The 19523-nt window shown below is 45.5% G+C and overlaps 1 protein-coding gene across 1 annotated transcript in view; it reads right to left on the bottom strand.

Annotated features, from left to right (window-relative positions):
• Positions 1–777: 777 nt before the first annotated feature.
• The window catches only part of LOC139750819 (uncharacterized), a 33761-nt gene continuing 15015 nt past the window's right edge, over positions 778–19523 (bottom strand). The window contains exons 2-6 of the mRNA XM_071665586.1: positions 4213–4323; positions 2169–3174; positions 1928–2033; positions 1333–1649; positions 778–1200 (exon numbers count right to left, since the gene is read on the bottom strand). Coding sequence (XP_071521687.1) covers positions 1028–1200; positions 1333–1649; positions 1928–2033; positions 2169–3174; positions 4213–4269 — 1659 coding nt within the window. The 5' untranslated portion in view covers positions 4270–4323 and the 3' untranslated portion in view covers positions 778–1027. The remainder of the gene's footprint in view (positions 1201–1332; positions 1650–1927; positions 2034–2168; positions 3175–4212; positions 4324–19523) is intronic.

Below are 19523 nucleotides of genomic sequence, written 5' to 3'. Positions count from 1 at the left end.
CCACAAATGGAGAGATATAATATTTCTTTAAAAAAATTTCCCTTTGATATACTCTATTAAGATATATGTACCTTATAATTCCCCTCACTAAATATATATACCTCTTATATACTCTATTTGTGGACTTTCCTTCATTCGTCAGTAACTGATATGTTTAGATGTTGTCACCTGTACAGGAGAATGGTCAACCCCTTTCCTTCCGGGCTGACCTGAACTCCAGCTGCCGAAACCAGAGAATGGCCTCTGGTCACTGGCCTCTTTTATTATCATCTCCCACTCCTCAACCTACAGTCATGTGGTGCCATGGGATTATTGTTTGGGTATATATGAGAAAAAGTGATATGCGGGGAGCAAACTGTTGACTGGCACGTAATACTGACTGACGTTCGTGAAATAATGCGAAGACCGCAAGACCTGCGCGTCTTCAAGATGAGACTTGAGTCATTATGCGCAGCTGCATTCATTGCACCACTCAACAGATCAAATCTATTGTTGACATGGTGGGTGTACGGTAAAAGATTTCATTAGGAAATGTAACATTATTACAGCTTTAGAGTTCGATTAAAGTCAGTCATTGATTTATATCTTATGGGGGAGTAATGATCTTGGGGAATACAAACACGCTACTTTCTAACCTTGATCGAGAGGATGAAATGGTAATTTGTACACCAGAGAACTGGCGACATTGCTTTATATCACAGTTAAAAGAGGTTGTCCCAACAGAACTGTGATGCAGTCTGAAATCTAAAAGAGAATTCTTTTGAAGCTCATTGAGGCTACAGAAATAAATACAGGCTATGTTTGAAGACAGTCGGCTCCAGTATTACTACACCGGCAGCCTCCGTCTTATTCTTAACCAAGGGTGGTCACAGTAGGACCACATCTAGACGTATTTACCCATCCACTTTAATTTCATCGATGTGGAGGACTGTGGCTCAGTAGAGATACTTCGAGCGCCATCCTCGCAGCGTTTAGATTAGAGAGAGATCAAGTTATTGGGGGGACGACTGGCGCGTCTTTGCTTTCCCTAGTGCCTCTTCATGTGGAGGGAGAGGTGGTCTGAGCGGGAGAAGGACCGCTGGCACAGCTGACACTTGAAGGGTTTCTGGCCTGTGTGTTTACGGTAGTGGCGCGTCAACTCGTCCGACCTCGCGAACCTCCACTTGCATCCTTCCCACGTGCAGTGGTATGGCTTCTCTCCTGCAAAAGATAAAAACCCTTCACCTGTCATTTCGCAAAAAGGACGCAAGCCAACAATCAGACAGAAGCCAATCATGTAAAATCAATTCAGTCTTTGGGCAAGAAATCATCTGCGGTTGGCACCAGACGTACCTGTGTGTGTGCGCTTATGAGCCTTGAGGTGAGAGCTCTTGGTATAGACTTTTTGACAGCCTTCGAAGTCGCAGCGATGTGCTTTCCGTCGTCTAAGGGCGTCTGAGTAGTCTGCAGATTGAGGAGGGGGTCGGCCAGGGGGCCGAGCTCCTGCCGGCGGAGACGAAGGAGACGACGAAGACGAGGATGACGACGAAATGGTGGATGAGGTAAGTGTTGTGGTTTGAGGTGGGGGTGAGGATAAGTGACTGCCCGACGAGCCACCGAGGGGCGGCGGGGACGGACTCTCACTCAGCGTGCGCTTTCCGTACAGGGCTCTGCGCAACACAAGAACATGATAGTCTTCATGATACATAGTACGTAGATGTGGTTTGAAATTAGAATGTTGCAGGCAGTAATACATCTCATATGTGAACAGCACAGTTGGCATATTACTGAATCCTTGCCAGTTTGAGTCACTATTGCGATGAATGTGAATCATTTGTTGTGAATTTCAGATGATAAGAATGAATGAATGACAGATAAACTGCTCTAAATGGCTATGGTATTCAGCGATAGTATGCTGTTCGGTACGTGAACTAGATATTAGACTCACAGTGACGCTTCGCGTATCCTCTGCAGGGAAAGGAAAGGCGACGTTCCATTGTGGAAAGCACTCTCCAAATTCATGTTGAGAGCGTCCATGGGATTCTTGCCTAATTCTGCAAAAGCGAGTGTAAAAAGGAAATTAGATATACCGTAACAGGCGTCTGTTATCATAAATTCCTCTTGCAACAGACAGTTATGTGCATGATGCTAAACAACGATTGAAAAGCTTAACCCACACTACTACCTACCAGTTTTGATTGTGAGGTCCAGCCCAAGTGGTAGAGAAAGGGAGCCCGAGAACCTCGACATATGGAGCAGGAAAGATGGGTCACTACTCCTTAGAGGCGAGCCACTCGATCTCACAAGATCCTCAGGGCTCACACAGGGGAAGGTTGTGCTCTGCAGGGGCAGCCCCATGTGTAGGCCTGGGAGGTCGAGGGCGCTTAGCCCACTGTGATCAGGGGAGGGTTTCGGAGATCTAGTATTGACGAAGGTGGAGCTCGAGGTGACAGCTGCTCTGTGAGGTTCCACCGTCAGGCACTGAGGGACGGTCACCGTCGTCGACGAAGATGGTGTGTGCGACGCGGGTAAAGATGTGGCACTGTAGGTTACCGAGGTTTTGGGCGACACGCGGGCGTCTATGGTCGTTTTTGTATAACGTGGCACTTGTTTCACAGCCGAGGGAGAGGAAGAGGAGGAGGAGGTCGGGCACTCTGGGTGTTTAGTGGTGATCCGATGTTCGGAAATTTTCTGTATATCGCCGGATATTTTCGGTATCCGATCGCACTGCGCTCTCTGAACCTTGTCGCCAATTGCCTTGACGTCGCTGGAGATTGCGTTAATCGGCCTCTGGACCCGCTCGCTTGACTCACGGTTACCTGAATTTTTTTGTACTCGCTCACACAGCATCTTTTGGGCGTGGGTGCTCGAGACTCTGTGTTCGCTCATCATGGGCAACCGCTCATCTGGCGGCGGCCTGCGGGGCTTGTCACCCGAGACCCTAACAGGGCTGTAATTGATGGGCCCTGAGGGCGGTCCGGGAGGGTCATTGTGCTCAGGGTGAGGGCTGGGCTTAGCAGGCAGCGGCTGCAGCCCAGGGGGAGAGCCCTGGGGCGCACACTGAGGGCCGTGGACCGCTGGCAGCCTGGGGAGCGGCTGGACATGGTCGGGGCCGAGCTGCGGTTCGGCTAGTTGGTCCTCCTTGGTTTTGACGCTCAAGTCCACTGGTTCTGACTGCTCGGGTGGCACCTCCGCCTGTAGGAGAGACAAAGACCATCACATCAGCTGTCTCACTCTCCTACGAGACATAGTGACAGCTACGAGACATAGTGACAGCTACGAGACATAGTGACAGCGTTACTACGAAAATGTTATTGTCATTCACGAGACCTAGCTCCTGTTGTGAAGTGTTGGCCATAAGTCGACGATTGACAAAATTATCTAAGTGGTAGGACGATTCATTTAGTCTATGACTATAAATTATTACACGATTTAATACAGAACCTGCAATCTGATCCTGAACCATACCTAAATTCAGACTTTGAACTCCTCACTCTATCTTTTACGGACTTACAAAACCCGTTTTGTAAACTTTGGAAACTTTAAACCTCCCCATTTATCTTTTACGCCTTTACAGATCCCGTTTTCTAAACTGTTAACGCCTGAATTTTACACACACATACACACACACACACACACACACACACACACACACACATTCAAAAAGTCTCATGATAGTCCAGAAATTCAATAAAAAAAGTCAGAGGCATCGGGCCCAACTCCCGTGCTGTACAAATAGGTAATTACAAACAGGTTAATCCCACTTCGAACACACAATTATACACACGTTTTCCTCGTTTCGAGACACTCATCTGTCGACTTATACACACATTAAACTTTTCCAAACCTAAATCACAACCTCTATGACCAGCCTTACGGCACACATCAGTATGCGTGAATGTGTTCCATTTACACATAAATTTGATGATACCACGATTCACTCAGTCGAATCTCGTATAGGTTACAATATCTCGTGGTTATGAGACACAAGGGTTGCCATATCCTATGGATATGGGACACACATGGGTCACCCTTATCTTGTGGACATAGAGGACCTATATAGAGCAAATGGGTTACCATATCTTGTGGACATAGGACACACAAAACATCTTATGGACATGGGGCACGTATGGGTTACCATATATTATGGACACTGGACACATAAGGGTTATCATATGTTATGGACATTGGACACATAAGGGTTACCATATCTTGTGGACTTGGGACACGTACCTCCTTGGACATGGTGTTGGGGTGCGTGGAAAGGAGGGGGTCATGCTCGGGTACCATGGCCTGGGGGGCAAGTTTAGGGGGCGGCGCTCCCCAACCACTCCTCTAAAGAACCTGAAGGAAAATGGAGAGTGAAGGGTTAGTGCCTGGTTGTCCTCTGGAGGATGATGAAGAGCCACGTAGGGCAAGAATAAAGAGGATAAGGAACAGAGACGGAGGACCATGTCGAACGAATGATAAAGAAGAATAAAGAGGAAAAAGAACGTAGATGGAGAGCCATGTCGACGAATGATAAAGAAGAATAAAGGAGAAAAATGAACAGAGATAGAGAAGAAACGCGAAAAGTCATTAACTTTGGAAGCGTAAATGAAAATCCTTTCATAATATCATTCCAACAAGCTACTGCATTTCATTCCCATCTACACCACGCATCAGGAGAGGGATTAACTGCTCACCCTCCGGCACGCCTCGCCCTCCTAGCTTAGCGAGCACAGGTGTCATGGCGAGCCTATCGAGTGGGATCTTTCCGTCACTCCTGCATCGCGTGATGAGCCCACTTAGGCAAATCCAGACAGCACTGCAGGACGGGGTTATCCAGCGTGGCACTCGCAACACTTGCCCGAGGTAACAACAGACTGGTTACGTAGGCCTTGAACTTTGATATCGAGGAGGACCTTGACGATTATGTATCCAGATGGGAAATACCGCGAGGCTTAGGAGGAGGAGGAGGAGAGGCGTATGTTATGAAGAGAGGAAGACAAACATGTTGGTGTAATTATTAGGTACTTAATCTGATGAATATGTCTGTCTTGGCCGACGATAAACCGAGGATGAATGACTTAGTTTTCCGAGTGTTTATGGATGTGTGTGTGTGTGTGTGTGTGTGTGTCTTTGGGCCGGCTGCAGGGCCCAGGAATCGAACCCATGCGGGCCCGTGTGTGTGTGTGTGTGTGCAGAGCTTGGTTACAATGCGTATACGTACCATTATTTTCCTGATTATCTCGTTTTCATTACTAATATTCACATTCTTACAGTTTCTCACAAATGTAAGCATACAAGAGGATAGCAACAATGATGGCACGAGAGGTTAGAAGAACCACGGTACAGTGAGAGGGTAGAAGCCATGAATTGGTCGACTGAGGATGAGAAAAAAAATGTCAGATACGATGTAAAGAAGTCCTTTTACAGTATAAGATTATTGAATAAATGGAATAAATTGACTGACGACACTGTAATGTAGACAACACACGTAAGTTTATAAAGTTGATTGATGGCCAAAGTTCAAAAGATGATTGGGGGGGGCGTCACAAGTGCAGAACTCCCTCCCCTTACGGTGCAAATCGATAATTACGAAGGTCGTCAAAACCTACAAGTTAACTCTCCTAGCCAGAGAGGTTCAGTAGTACCAATGTCACACGTCCGCTCACACTCGCAGCCTTCACAATGGCAGCCCTCAGCACAACATCATTAAGCACATGGCAGCAACGCTGCTCTTGACTGCTTAATAAGCCATAATGACTAAGTGAGGTATGCAAATTTCACACGATTACTGCCTAATAGGGGATGACCGTGAGGGGTGAGGGCGGACGGTGCCGCCCTCTGGGGTGTAAAGGGGAGGGGGGGGGGGTGTTGTGGAGGGAGGGAGGGAGGGAGGGAGGGAGGGAGGGAGGGGAGGAGATGATGGGAAACGTAAGACAAGAGAGGAGTAGAAAAGGATTGAGTCAAAGATGATAACATACAAATATATATTTGTATATAGAAACGTGCATACACACGCACGCACGCACAAGCGAACGCACAAACGTGCACTACACACATGTTACTGGTTAGCTTTACTGACCATGAGTCAGCACATGCCCTCCTGGGGTCGGGCCCACATGGGTTCAAATTCCGGGTTCGGCCGTCGCCCCACACTCGAGCCAGGTTGGTCGATAAATGAATCCCTGGCTTAGGCTGGTTGTGTGTGTGTGTGTGTGTGTGTGTGTGTGTGTGCGTGTGTGTGTGTGTGTGTGTGTGTGTGTGTGTGCGTGTGTGTGTGTGTGTGTGTGCGTGTGTGTGTGTGTGCAGGAGTAAAGACATGGTACATTTACACGAGATTCTGGATGGGGCCACAAGAGTGGAAAACTCTCTATCACACACAAATGATAGCCACACACACACACTTAGGGAATAGATTAGGGCAAATGGTATACCTAAGAATGGAGGCCGGGAAGTTGTGCTGACTTGTGGTGTGTGAAACAATATAAAAGATAATTAGAAAGCAAATGCATGTTGTTTTTTTTCGAGGAAGGAACTGCTTGAGTGAGAAACAACACGATTCGGAGAAAGGAGGTCATGTGCAACGAGGGAGTGATCACTATTGTCGACAATGAAGATGTCTGGATGGATTGCATGCATCTAAACTACCACGAAGCATTCGACAACGTAACACACGAGAGGATGGTAACGTAGGAGGATTTTCGATTGAGAATAACGGGTGATACTCCTACTATGAACAGAGCATTACCTTACTGGAGGGGGAACAAAGGACGCACGTCAGGGGAGTTTTCTCGGAATGGTCCGGTGTCAGCAGTGGCGTGCCGCAGGGTCCAGTCCTGGGGCCATTACTTTTCTTGATCTGTTAACGACTTGCCGGAAGGGTTGGACTGCCACCTGGATATGTTAGCGCATGATGCCAAGGTCACGAGCGACGTAAAAAGTGAGGAGGAATAATTATCACCTTGCGAGAGCACTTTGACAAACTCCAAAGTCGGTCTGATACACAGGTGATGAAATTTTACCAGCGTAAATGCAGAATAAATGAGGATGGGACATTGCGAAAGAAGCCTTCAGTACGAATATAATCTAAAGAGGAAATAAGCTTGATGAATCGGTGTGTTAAGGAGACTTGGCAGTCAACACTGTGCCTTACCTATGACCAGTGTCGTAGCGAAGGAAAATAACAAAGATGACAGACTGTTTCTGGGGAAATGTCAGAACCGAATCCGAATACATAAACGAAAGAATACTTTACTAAGCTGTTCACATTATCATAAGTGACGGGTTCCTCGTGTTTATTGAAGTGTTCCTTGTAACTAGTGAGGGATCCTTGATATTAAATGTCATCAGTCCACTGACATTGTCTCTTCCTTTAGTATAAGTGTCATAAATGATGGGATCCTTGTCAATAATGAAATTGTTATTAATGAAGGGTTATTTGTTATCATCAAAGGTGTCCTTATCTGTTTCCTTACAAATACTAAACGTGTCATTAGTGAGGAGTTTCCCGTCAGTGGCAAAGATTCATTAATGAAGGCTTCTTTGCCATTAGTAAAGGAGTCATTCGTGAAGGGCTTCCTGGTCATTAGTAAAAGGATTATCAGTGAGGAGCTCCGTCCTTAGTGAAGGGTTTCTTGGCTTTATGTGGGTCCTATCCCAGCCCTTGTTTAATCACTTCCTTTTAGCGTATGTGTTGCTCCAAGAGGTTGCGATTTCTCAATAGCACTATTTGCTTTACTCCTTTTTTTTCTCTTAACCTAAAGCCATTATTTGGTGGTTGGCGATTGTGACGACTTTAACTTTCATCAGTCTAAATTCGTGTCTATAAGATGTTATTTTCTGGGCGTCTTTTGATTTTCTGTCTGCTTCTGGTTGAGAAGTTAGCATCTTGGAACAACCAACGTTTAAACTCCAATCTCAGGCGTTTCATCCCACTAAATAACGTCTCGTAGAATTCCTCCTTTTCTTCGAAAGCGTCACCTTCCAAATTTGGCACAGTGGTTAGTTTCGCTGACCTTTTAATCCACGGGGACGGGTTCGATCCATGGCGTGGGCAGACGGTGCGTCGAGGTTCAACTCCCAGCTGATCATCCTTATAACAAAATACTAACTCGAGAAGTTACTATATTCAAATTAGTTTTTGCGTAAAGCATTAGATTTGGCCAAACCTTACCTCCATAAAGCTAAACTCCTTATGTTAAGCCACGAAAGACGTTTTAAAGAAGTTCTACCATAAAGCAAGTCCAAATGTTTCTATTTTGTCTGAACATTTTCATACAGAAGACAGGAGTAAAATGATTGTCATTTACGCTAACAACATTGGTTGAAAACCTTCCTCAACGTATACCAAAGGATAGCCACGGGTATACGCATATGATATTCCTACCAATCCATGTAATAAGGCGTGGACTGGTCGAACTGGTCGTGGCTTACACACTAGGGTCAGTGACCACAACAGAAGTGGTTGGTATATAGGCCAAGAACGCTCGGCTGTTTCTAGTCATATAGCCAAAGTATATACACCAAGAATACTCAGTTATCCCTGAATATGTACCCAAAGTATGGATTGGAGAAATGCCTCAATTGCATAATTTAAACTATAATTTCAAAAGGAAAACTATATGATTTGCATTCATTGCCTTACAGGGGCAATGTTAGGCCTTTCCCAATGGCAGTGAATTCCAGATGCTTCAACCATGGCCGCCTCTGAGGTACACATATTACCCCGACCCACACGACAGGTCATGTGACCTGACCTAATGGTGACAACTTTCCTCTGATGTTGCCAAACTTCTGCTAGATTCCTTGTCAGTCTCTCGATGAAGGTCATGGCGTTTTCGACCAATTTATACAGCTCCAAGTTTTCTGTTTTAATTCTCTACCATTGATTTTATATACACACACACACACACACACACACACACAATATTTAGGGTTATCGCTTCTGTTTATACAGGAGTCGACAAGATACTGGAACTTTAATGATATCAGTCCATGTTAAAGATATCGTACCGATACCTAATAGTTGAGTCATAGGCAACGTCATCTCTGTTGATGTTACCACGCAGTAGTGTATTCGTGTGTACCAAAAGAAAAAAAAGATGATAATACGTATCATGTTAGCATCACCGTGTAGTGATCTTTGGCTTCATAGCAACTTATTATGTTAACACTCTAGGGATCCATGGCAACGTATCATGTTAACACTCTAGGGATCCATGGCAACGTCTCGTGTTAACACTCAGGGATCCATGGCAACGTCTCATGTTAACACCAGGGATCCATGGCAACGTATCATCTTAACACCAGGGATCCATGGCAACGTATCATCTTAACACCAGGGATCCATGGCAACGTCTCATGTTAACACCAGGGATCCATGACAACGTCTCATGTTAACACCAGGGATCCATGGCAACGTATCATGTTAACACCAGGGATCCATGGCAACGTCTCATGTTAACACTCTAGGGATCCATGGCAACGTCTCATGTTAACACCCAGGGATCCATGGCAACGTATCATGTTAACACCAGGGATCCATGGCAACGTATCATGTTAACACCCAGGGATCCATGGCAACGTCTCATGTTAACACCCAGGGATCCATGGCAACGTCTCATGTTAACACCAGGGATCCATGGCAACGTCTCATGTTAACACCAGGGATCCATGGCAACGTATCATGTTAACACCAGGGATCCATGGCAACGTATCATGTTAACACCAGGGATCCATGGCAACGTATCATGTTAACACCAGGGATCCATGGCAACGTATCATGTCAGCATCACCGTGTCTTGACCTTGAGATCCATAGCAACTTAAAATGTCAACTCTGCCATGTCGTGATACAGAGTTCCATGGACGCGTATTATGTCAACGCTGCCATGTGGCAACCAAGGGATCCTAGGCAAGGCCTATCACTCCCAAAAAGATTGTCTGTACTTGATCAAAATGTAAACAATGGATGATTAGTAGGTTGATGAATACATAAATTGGTAAATATTTCTTGCATATACTTAAAGAATGTAAAAAACAAAAGTTTTGCTACCAGTAAATGCCTGCAATGGCATATCAGTCTAACACTTTTTTAAGTATACTTGAAAGGTGTAATACAGGATTGTCTTCTCATACTTAACATTAAGTGATGTGTGGTCACTTGTGTTTTTGTTGGGTGCAGGAAGAAAGTGCTATACTATATCCTTTGCTTTTCTCAAATGGTTTCTTTTTACCGTTATATATATATATATATATATATATATATATATATATATATATATATATATATATATATATATATATATATATATATATATATATACAATTAATCGAAATCTGCATTCATGGCTTACAACGTAATGTGACTCGTCAGAACCACCATCCAGTATGACCTCCTCCATCATCACTACAGCCACTATGGCCCAGATCTTCATCATGACCAGACGAGGTTAACCAGATCCCGAAAACAGATGGTGAGGTGTGGTCCTCTCAGGTCAACGTAAGAGACATACATTGCTGTTTGAATGAGTGTAATTGTGACTCCAACAAGAGCCATCCTTAATGCTGCATTTGACTGCAAGCTCTGCCTTGTCACATTACTTTTCCCATCCAATGATGTTCTCTCAAGGCGTGCCGTTGTAAATTGATATAAAAATGCACTCAGGATTTCCAACGCGGATGGGAATGCATTTTCTACGCTGGAGGGAATAGTTAGTTATCACATGCGTGTTAAAGGTCAGCTAATAGGACTTGTGTCCCTGTACAATCATACCTGGTCAACAAGACAAGGTACAGGGAGGGAGGAGGGTTCGTTTACCCTTTACCATTCTGAACGATACGTTGATGACATAATCAACGGTTCAGTTCTATAATCCAGTGTATGGTTCTTCGATGACGATTCCCCTTAGAGTGGCCTTCGACACGGGCAGGCTGGCTATCCAGTGGCACCTCCCATACCTTCAGGAGGCGATAAAGATACGAGTGACAGTGATCCTCCGTCGTTACTAGTAAGGCCAGAGAGCCAGTGGGACTACCGACGGTGGATTCCATTCTTATCTTGAAGGAACGCCATGCACGGGAGGAGCTGGGTGGTGGCGGGAATGTGTCAGTGTCCCAGACATTCACCGGTGATGGTGGCTACGAGACCCCCACTAACAGCTCCAGGGATCAACGGCGATGGAAGGGTTAGCTTTTACTGGTGTTTACAATGGGTGTTCTACCACGCGTCACCAGAGGGCTAGACTTCCACTCAAGTGGGTGTTAGTTCAAGAATATGTAGAATAAGTGGTAAGTGAGGAGACGAAAACAAGAGAAAAACCCTCTTCATAAAAGTGACTGAAGATTCTCTTTGCTGCAGAAATATTATAGGGGAATGATAGATATTTCGATACATGAAAGAAAGATTTATAGATTACTGATCAGTGTAGAAAATATTGAAAGAAAGACCCAGGCAACATCCACAAAAGCAGTGGAATCCACCGCTGAAAGGGTGTTGGAGCGAAGTTGTATACAAGTCCCGCACTTTAAACACTAAACCCAGCCTAGCCAGACGACCTGATGTGCTGGAGGGAATACCCACACAGAGCTTCAGGTCTAGACGAGTGGCAAGCGGCCTGAGGGAATGGATGGCAGACACCACACACCCTTCGTGTGGCAGGGATTTAAGGAAGGGGCTACCCTGCTTTTATAAGAGGTAGGAAGGGAAGGGTTAAGAAATTAATGGAACTGAAGAAGACGCCACACCAGCCAGGACTATCAAGATACAAAAACCTAAGTCGATAAAACAAGCAGGATAGGAAAAAAAAAAAGCGACAAACAAGAGAGAATGATCAGGGTACAGAAGGGCGGAAGAGGTCAAGTGTTGGCCAGTCTGGGATGAGTAGTGTTCCCTCACACTATATATGGACAAACCTATTAATTCCTTTGTTTACATTTTATACATAATGGTTTTAAGTCCCATGTTAAACAGCGTTCTTCGTGTTAATGTATTTCCTAATGATGACATTATCTTAACACGGTGGGGCTTGAGGTGCTAGACTTTAGTTATATTCTTAACACGGTGTAGCATAAGGTGCTAAACTTTCAGTTATATTCTGAACACGGTGTAGCATAAGGTGCTAAACTTTAGTTATATTCTTAACACGGTGTAGCATAAGGTGCTAAACTTTCAGTTATATTCAGCTAGGATGAGCGTCATCAGTCACACTGACTAACGTTGTAATGTCACAAATCATTTGACGTTGTGTCTGGGAGATCCCGTGAACCCTTGCCTTGTTCATTAGTGGCGAAGCCAAGTAGGCGCGACTCCCTGCGGCAGCTTGCGGCGCCCCGCAACCTTCTATGGCTGCGGGCGTTGTGCCGCATGACGTCTTGATAAATGACCCCAGTAATTGGCTGGACTCGCCGCCGCTCTGGGGCTGTGCGAGAGAGAGAGAGAGAGAGAGAGAGAGAGAGAGAGAGAGAGAGAGAGAGAGAGAGAGAGAGAGAGAGAGAGGAACAATTGACCGAGTGTCGCATGGGTGTGTGTGTGTGTGTGTGTGTGGGTGTGTGGGTGTGTGTGTGTGTGGGTGTGTGTGTGTGTGTGGGTGTGTGTGTGTGTGTGTGTGTGTGTGTGTGTGTTTGTGTGTGTGTGAAATGGTGATTTATAAATTTTCTTCTTCATTTTCTCCGTTTCCCTCCCTAGCGAGATAGTGCCAGGAACAGACGAATGAACCTTCAGAAGAAAACTCCTCTCTTGGTTCCTTCCTCCGTTCCTCTGGTGGGAAATTGGTCATACAAGGTGGAAAGGAGGAGGAGCATCTTCATGGTCGCCTTCTAAAACGCACAGATTATGATTCTTCTTTTTGTGTCCTCATGGATATGATGATAGTGATAACGATAATGAGATCATTAAAATTATTATTATAATGATTATTATTGTTATTATCATTATTATTATCATTATTATTATCATCGTTATCATCATTATAATTATCGTTATTGTGATTATCGTTACCATTAGGTTACTATCATCATAATTGTTATGATAATAAGGGTTGAACAATTCGTGGATAATACATACATCACAGACAAAGGGGTTACTGCAGGTCAAGGGTTGTTAATGGGACAGCTCCTACCCAAAGATGATGGGTCATTTAGAATGTTGGCAGTAACTGGAATGGGGCTGTTTCTGTTACGGTCTGCGTGAGCTCATTTAAGGTCGATGCGATAGTGATGTTCAACTGCAACCATGGGGACGAGGGACCTCTCTAGAGGCAGGAAGCGACGGTGGCGGGGATGGTGCAGCGCTCTCGACCAGAAATTACTGATGAGGTCCATCCATGTTGGTGGCGTAAGGTAGCTGGTAAGATTTTTGCCACTTACTGCCACTTAAGAGGAGGGTAAAAGGGGTTCTCTCAGTCTCCCTTGTTGTGTGGTTAACGACAAGGAGGACCAGGTGGGGAGGGCAACGTTCTCACGCCTTTAAGCGTGGGTATGTGACTGGAAGTATATGGTCGTAAACACTGACCGCGACCCGTAGGGCATGTGTGTGTGTGTGTGTGCGTGCGTGCATGTGTGTGTGTGTGTGTGTGTGTGTGTGTGTGTGTGTGTGTGTGTAAAAGTATCGTTCTTTCGAACTTGAATGCAACTTGCACACATGTGATAAGGTGATCATGCAACATGTGTTTATGAGACAGGTGTTCATTTGACCTGTGTATATGGGAGAGGTTTTCATATGATGAGTGTTCGTAGCACAGGTGTTCAGGTGAGAGGTGTTCACTCGACAGTTGTTTATGGGACAGGTGTTTGTGTAAGATGTAATTGTGTGAGAGGCATTCTTAAAGTGGTCATATGACAGGTGTTCACATGAAAAGTGTTGGTATGACAGATGTTCACGTGGCATGTGTTCGTATAATAGGTTCTCATGTCTTCATGTGACATATGCTCGTATACGACATGTGTTAAGTGACAGGTGTTTAATCACATGTCAGGTATTATTGTGGCAATTGTTCCCTCCTAAACCAAAATATGTTATTCCTATAATCGTATGTTAGGACTCCGTAGAGTTATATAGTGTTAACCTCAGATGGATGAAAAATCACCAACACCATAACCCTCTTTAGAATTCCACACTCGAGGAAGTCTTCACTAGAGACACGTTTATGATATAACATTTTCGAACAGTTGCAATATATAGACTGTCTATCTCCCTCTCTGTTAGTCGATTTTGAACCCTTTTATTTGGTTTTGGTTATCTAATCATTATTGAAGATAAAGGTATCGCGCTTAACTTCGACTTTTTTTTTCCTACAAGAAGATAAGGTATCCTTTTTTACGGTAGCCTGTGAGATTAGAATCCAACTTAAAAGAATTCAGACCGAAGGGAATCAAGGAGAAAAAGGATTGAGAACGAAGAAGGAAGACACAATTGAGAGGTAAATGAAGAGCATTATGTATATTAAGTGAACTGTAATAAAGGTGATAAAATGTGAGTAGGAGGCGATAATACCTTGTGAGTATATGAAGTAGATATATATAATGGAGATATGATAAGCGAATATGGTAATGCCAGTCGATCAGATTAATAGAAAAGAGTTTGATTCCTTCGAGCAAAATAAGTAAGCGAAACTGTTGATTCTCTCCTAGAGTTGGCAGAACAAAGGGGGATTAGATGAATTAAGAGACTCAAACGAAGCAGGCGAGGTGAATGATATAATAAGTACGAAAAAAGAAATATTGAAAATGAAGAAAGATGTGTTGGATAAGGCAGACGAAGGCGGCGCAGGAGGAAGTAGCTCCAGGTTTTCGGTGACTGGAGATAAAGTTTTGAATATTTTTCTTCATGGTTGAAGCGACTGGAGGGACGGGTTTTAAGAGTTGGAAGAATTTGGGAGGGGTTCCCTGCGAGGTTCCTGGGAACTACGTAGATCATCAGGCTCGTACGAGACGACGAAGAAAAAGTATAAGGGTATGAAAACCGTGGGCTGTACAGAGGCACAATTTTGCCGATAAATAAGCATCCATAATCAATTATCAATTATCAATTAGACTTTTTTTTTTAATGTCTGCTGTTGATTCTGTAGTAGAGAACTTCCGTCACAGAGTTGAAACCTCCTCGGCGAAGAACCTCTCCACCATATCGTTTTCTAAACGCCTCCGGGGGTACTGACTGTCTTTAACCGAGAGAAAACGTTGACCATAAACACAATGCAACGCCTTCATCTTCTCATACATCTCTTACGAAGTTGATCTTACCGACGCATATGACCTAAGGACACACCAAACACTGCCTCTCTCTGAACTGCTTACGTTAAATTCTTAATTAAATCCAACGACCCATACCTTATATGACCCGAGTACATTCCTTGTAAAGGCTCATCCTTAGCGTCTTCACCATTTACCGGCACTTGTGGTCGCCCATTATAGGCTAAATCACAATAAATAATGAGAAAAAAATGTTAAATTCTTGAGGCGAGGTGAAAGGCAGAAATCGTGATGGGGGGGGGACCCGGCTCTTACCCCGGCCACCATGAACGTGCTTTTAGCCGACTCTGAACCGCTGGTGTTCGGTCGCTTGCCTCCTCCTCCTCCTCCACCTCCACCTCCTCCCACATTTGCCGCTACTAATATCAGTTCTCTGTTGAGGAGTCCCGGCATTCATGGGCACAATATGAGGAGGAGGGGTAGTATGAGGAGGAGCACGATGAGGACGTAAGGAGTGGCTGGGCCAAAACCGATGGGTGGCGCCGCCCCATCATTCATGAGGCCACCGTTGGGGATGCGCCTCACGTCCCTTATTATCGCTGGAGTCCGGTGAATCTTCCGGCCTCAGGCGTTGCTGCCCGGGTCGGAGGTCAAGCAGGGTGAAAGGCAAACAAGTCTGGGTGAGAAGCAAGCCCTGGGTGGAACTGGGGAGCAAGGAGGGGGAGAGTGTGGGGAGGAAGGGGGAAGAAGAGGAGGGGAAGGAGAGGAGAGGAGAACGCACAATTCGGTACTGGGACTTATGCGCGTTGAGAACATGGGAGAACGGTCAAGACGAGGTAGTACCCGCTGAACATATAGGGAAGTGGGAAGCGATAAACCAGGGGCAGATCTTCCGTGGAGTAAACAGGAGGAGGGGCTGGAGAAGGAGGACGAGGAGGAGGAGGAGGAGGAGGAGTTGGAGGTGGTGGTAGTGGAGAACACTGGAAACAAGTCTTGGAAAACCCAAGGATTGGCAAGGACATAGGAAGGGGGTTACGGCAATCCTGGAGTGACCAGACCTTGGGAAGATGTCTGGAAGATGTTCTTACAATGGTAGAAAAAAAAATTATAATCTTTACAATAGAGATTAAGAGAAGTTCAGGATAAGTTACAACTCTAAAAGTAGTAGAGGAGGAGTCTGAAATGCATTACAGAAGATGGGAAGACATCATAGGATACACTACCTTTACAAACATCAGAAAATAAGACGTCTAAATACGAAAATAGAGATGAAGAAATAAGGAACTGGACGGTGAGAAGTGAAAGCCGCGGTACTGTATAGCACTGTGTAGATGAGAAGACACGGATGGCTGGAAAGGCGTAGAACCTGAGTTTATGAAAGGTAAGCAAAGGATCAACTCGAGATAAAGACTGATCATTCCATGACATAAGCATCGTTCCTTTCCTTATTCCTTGTCTAATGTATAGGCATCACCCTCTCTGAACTTAGCAAATAAAGTACTTTTACGACACATCCAGTGAGTAGGATTCGGTGATTCTGAGCTGTCTTAATTTGCATAACACCGCCGCATACACGAGGTAGTGCGCTGTCAGGAGAGAGAGAGAGAGAGAGAGAGAGAGAGAGAGAGAGAGAGAGAGAGAGAGAGAGAGAGAGAGAGAGAGGCTCTCGTCGTAGACGAGGCTTAAGGTGGAATCACCTCACCAGCCCCTAGCCATGACGAGGGTACGTACATGGTGCCATCACCTCCCTTCATTTACCTGACCGCATCATGACTACTAACTCCTAACATTCCTCTGCCACAGACGACTGAGAGAAAAAAAAACCTGTTCTTAATAATCTACAAAGTGCAGTGAGGGACCAGCTATCATTGGTAGTGGATAAGATCCAAACACGTTGTAGAATCACGGATGTAGGAGGAAGGAGGAGTTGGACAGAGGGCTGGAGGAGGTTGGTGGCAGGGGACGAGCCGTGCCGTAAGGCAGAATCCACCAAGAATACGTATCCTTATTTACGAATTCCTTTTGGTTCTCTTATGCCAATCAGATGACTTAAAAGGTGGGTTTTATGGCCAGACAAGAGGTACGTGTAGTCTCCGTGTGGGTGTGGACTGCCAATCCGGTCGGCAGAAACCACTCCTCCTGCCCACGGTAATGATGCTGCGCTGCGGGTCACGAACCATCGAGTCCTAAGCCTGTCTGAATGTAAGATGAACATGACGCCGAGCACCGCACGGCAGACGGAGACAGACAGACACACGGATGGACGGACGCGGTCACACTGTGTACGTCAAGTGTCCTGGTACTGATGGAGCTGTGTTTATATCAGTTGTTTTGGTGGTGTGGTTGTAAACCTGGTGACCTGGTAAGGTGTGGATCTATTGTTGTCCTGGTGGTATGGTGTGTAAGTCTGCCGTCCTGGTGATGTGGTTTTAAACCTGGAATTATGATAGTTTAACGCAAAAATCTGTCGTTCTGGTCATGTAAGATGGTAAACATGAGGTTAAAGGAGACTTCGTTATCGAGTTAGAAAATCTATATTCATTCACATGTTTTCAAATCCGATTTTATCATCGTCAAAAACTCATTTAATTCTTTCCAGCTCAGCACGAGAAGTGGATCTTCACCTAGAGACACTGGAGTAAATGTTACGACTCTGTAGTAGACGTGGGTGTTGTAGTAGCAGCAGCATCAGCGTCTTTACCTCTGTAGGAGAGAGAGAGAGAGAGAGAGAGAGAGAGAGAGAGAGAGAGAGAGAGAGAGAGAGAGAGAGAGAGAGAGAGAGACTGGCTGAGTGTGCCACGAGCCCTGCATAACCCATGAGGAAGAACCTGAACTTAACTGATATGACTGGGTGGGTGCGCGACCCCTGTAAGGCATGGAGATCGGCCTGATGGTCTCCAGTCTTGACGTACAGACAATGGGGGGGAAAGCTTGCTTGAGGCGCTAAGTGTAGAGCTCCGCCACCTCTTCAGAAAGGGTGAGCCTGTCATCTTATCACATTAAGGTGCACAAAAGGAGCCATTCACTGTCAGGTAAAGGATTGCTCAAGCTCGAGGATGTAGTGGTCTGAGGGTGGGGAGGGCGTTCAGCCGCTGTGCTGATCGAACACACCTACCTCTCCATGTGTTGAGGATTGAGTTGTAGCGATGAATTTGGCAAGGGTGAATAGATTAGCGTGTTTAAAAGGGAGACGAAATTACACTCACGCAAGTTGTTTGTTCCTGGTATGCGCGTGTGTGACGCTCCTCAACACCTTCATAAAGACCTGAGTGACCCATCCAATTTCAGCCAAAACATGATCCCACACCGTCAAATGAAGGTGTTTAAATTGTGGCTCGATACCATATCTCGGCCAGGGCGAGAGGTCACAGAGTAGCCGTACTTTCCAAGGTTCCCTCCCGCCAGCAGAAAGAAGAAGAAGAAGAAGAAGGAAGAAGGAAGTACTGGCGACCTTCTCCAAGCGTCCAGTGTACTGACTGGTGCTGAGGTTTTCACACTGGACAAGAACGACTGGCCAAGGAGGAAGATTGCCTCACTCTCGGACAACAACAGCAAGAAACATTATCACCATAACGTGAGGGTAAATGTTAATGGCATCTCCATATGGCATCGCATGCCGGAGAAAATGAGTCGTAATGGTTTGGACAAATGGTACTAAACCTCCCTATTCGGCTTTATACTTCATGGAAAATGACAAATATGTGAAGACGAGTGATGACATTGTCCACACACACACACACGGGGGGAAGGAATGTCCCATTTTCGTCCATTGGTGGGTGACGGTTATGAGGGTGTGAGTGAGGTTCGGGAAGTGACATGGTCCGCCTGGGCTGCCTGGCATCTTCCATGGGGTAACGGTGGTGTCTTCTCAATGGGGCCGCGGCCGCAAACCTTGGCGGGGGCGGCGGAGGGGGCGGAGGGGGAGGAGGAGGAGGAGGAGGAGGAGGAGGTCGTGTTGGTGATGGTGCTGGTGTGGCCTCGCTGGAGGAGAGGACATGAGGATGAGGAGGAGGAGGAGGACGAGAAGGCGAGAAAGGACGAGGAACATGAGGAACGAAAAACAACACAGGAGATGTGGTAAAAGCAGCAAATGATAGGGGAAAATGTGACCAGAGAAAACAGCAAAGGGTGGAAATGAAAAAAAAGAAAAAGCATAGGACGGGATTTGAGACAAAGAAATCAGACACAGAAAACAGCAGATAACGGGGATTATAACACCAGCAACCAACAAACATCCTTATGAGAAAGAAAGCAATAGACGATAAGAGGATAAAGAACTTACAATGGAAGATGAGTACATACAAAACAGCAGACAACGAGAGATGAAACACAGAAAACAGCAGGCAACTTAGAATGGACACATTAAACAGA

The sequence above is a fragment of the Panulirus ornatus genome, chromosome 10 (genome assembly GCF_036320965.1).
Source record: "Panulirus ornatus isolate Po-2019 chromosome 10, ASM3632096v1, whole genome shotgun sequence".
In the NCBI taxonomy this organism is placed as follows: Eukaryota; Metazoa; Arthropoda; class Malacostraca; order Decapoda; family Palinuridae; genus Panulirus; species Panulirus ornatus.
Note: the sequence above shows the minus strand (reverse complement) of the source record. Positions and strands in the feature narration are given on the sequence as shown.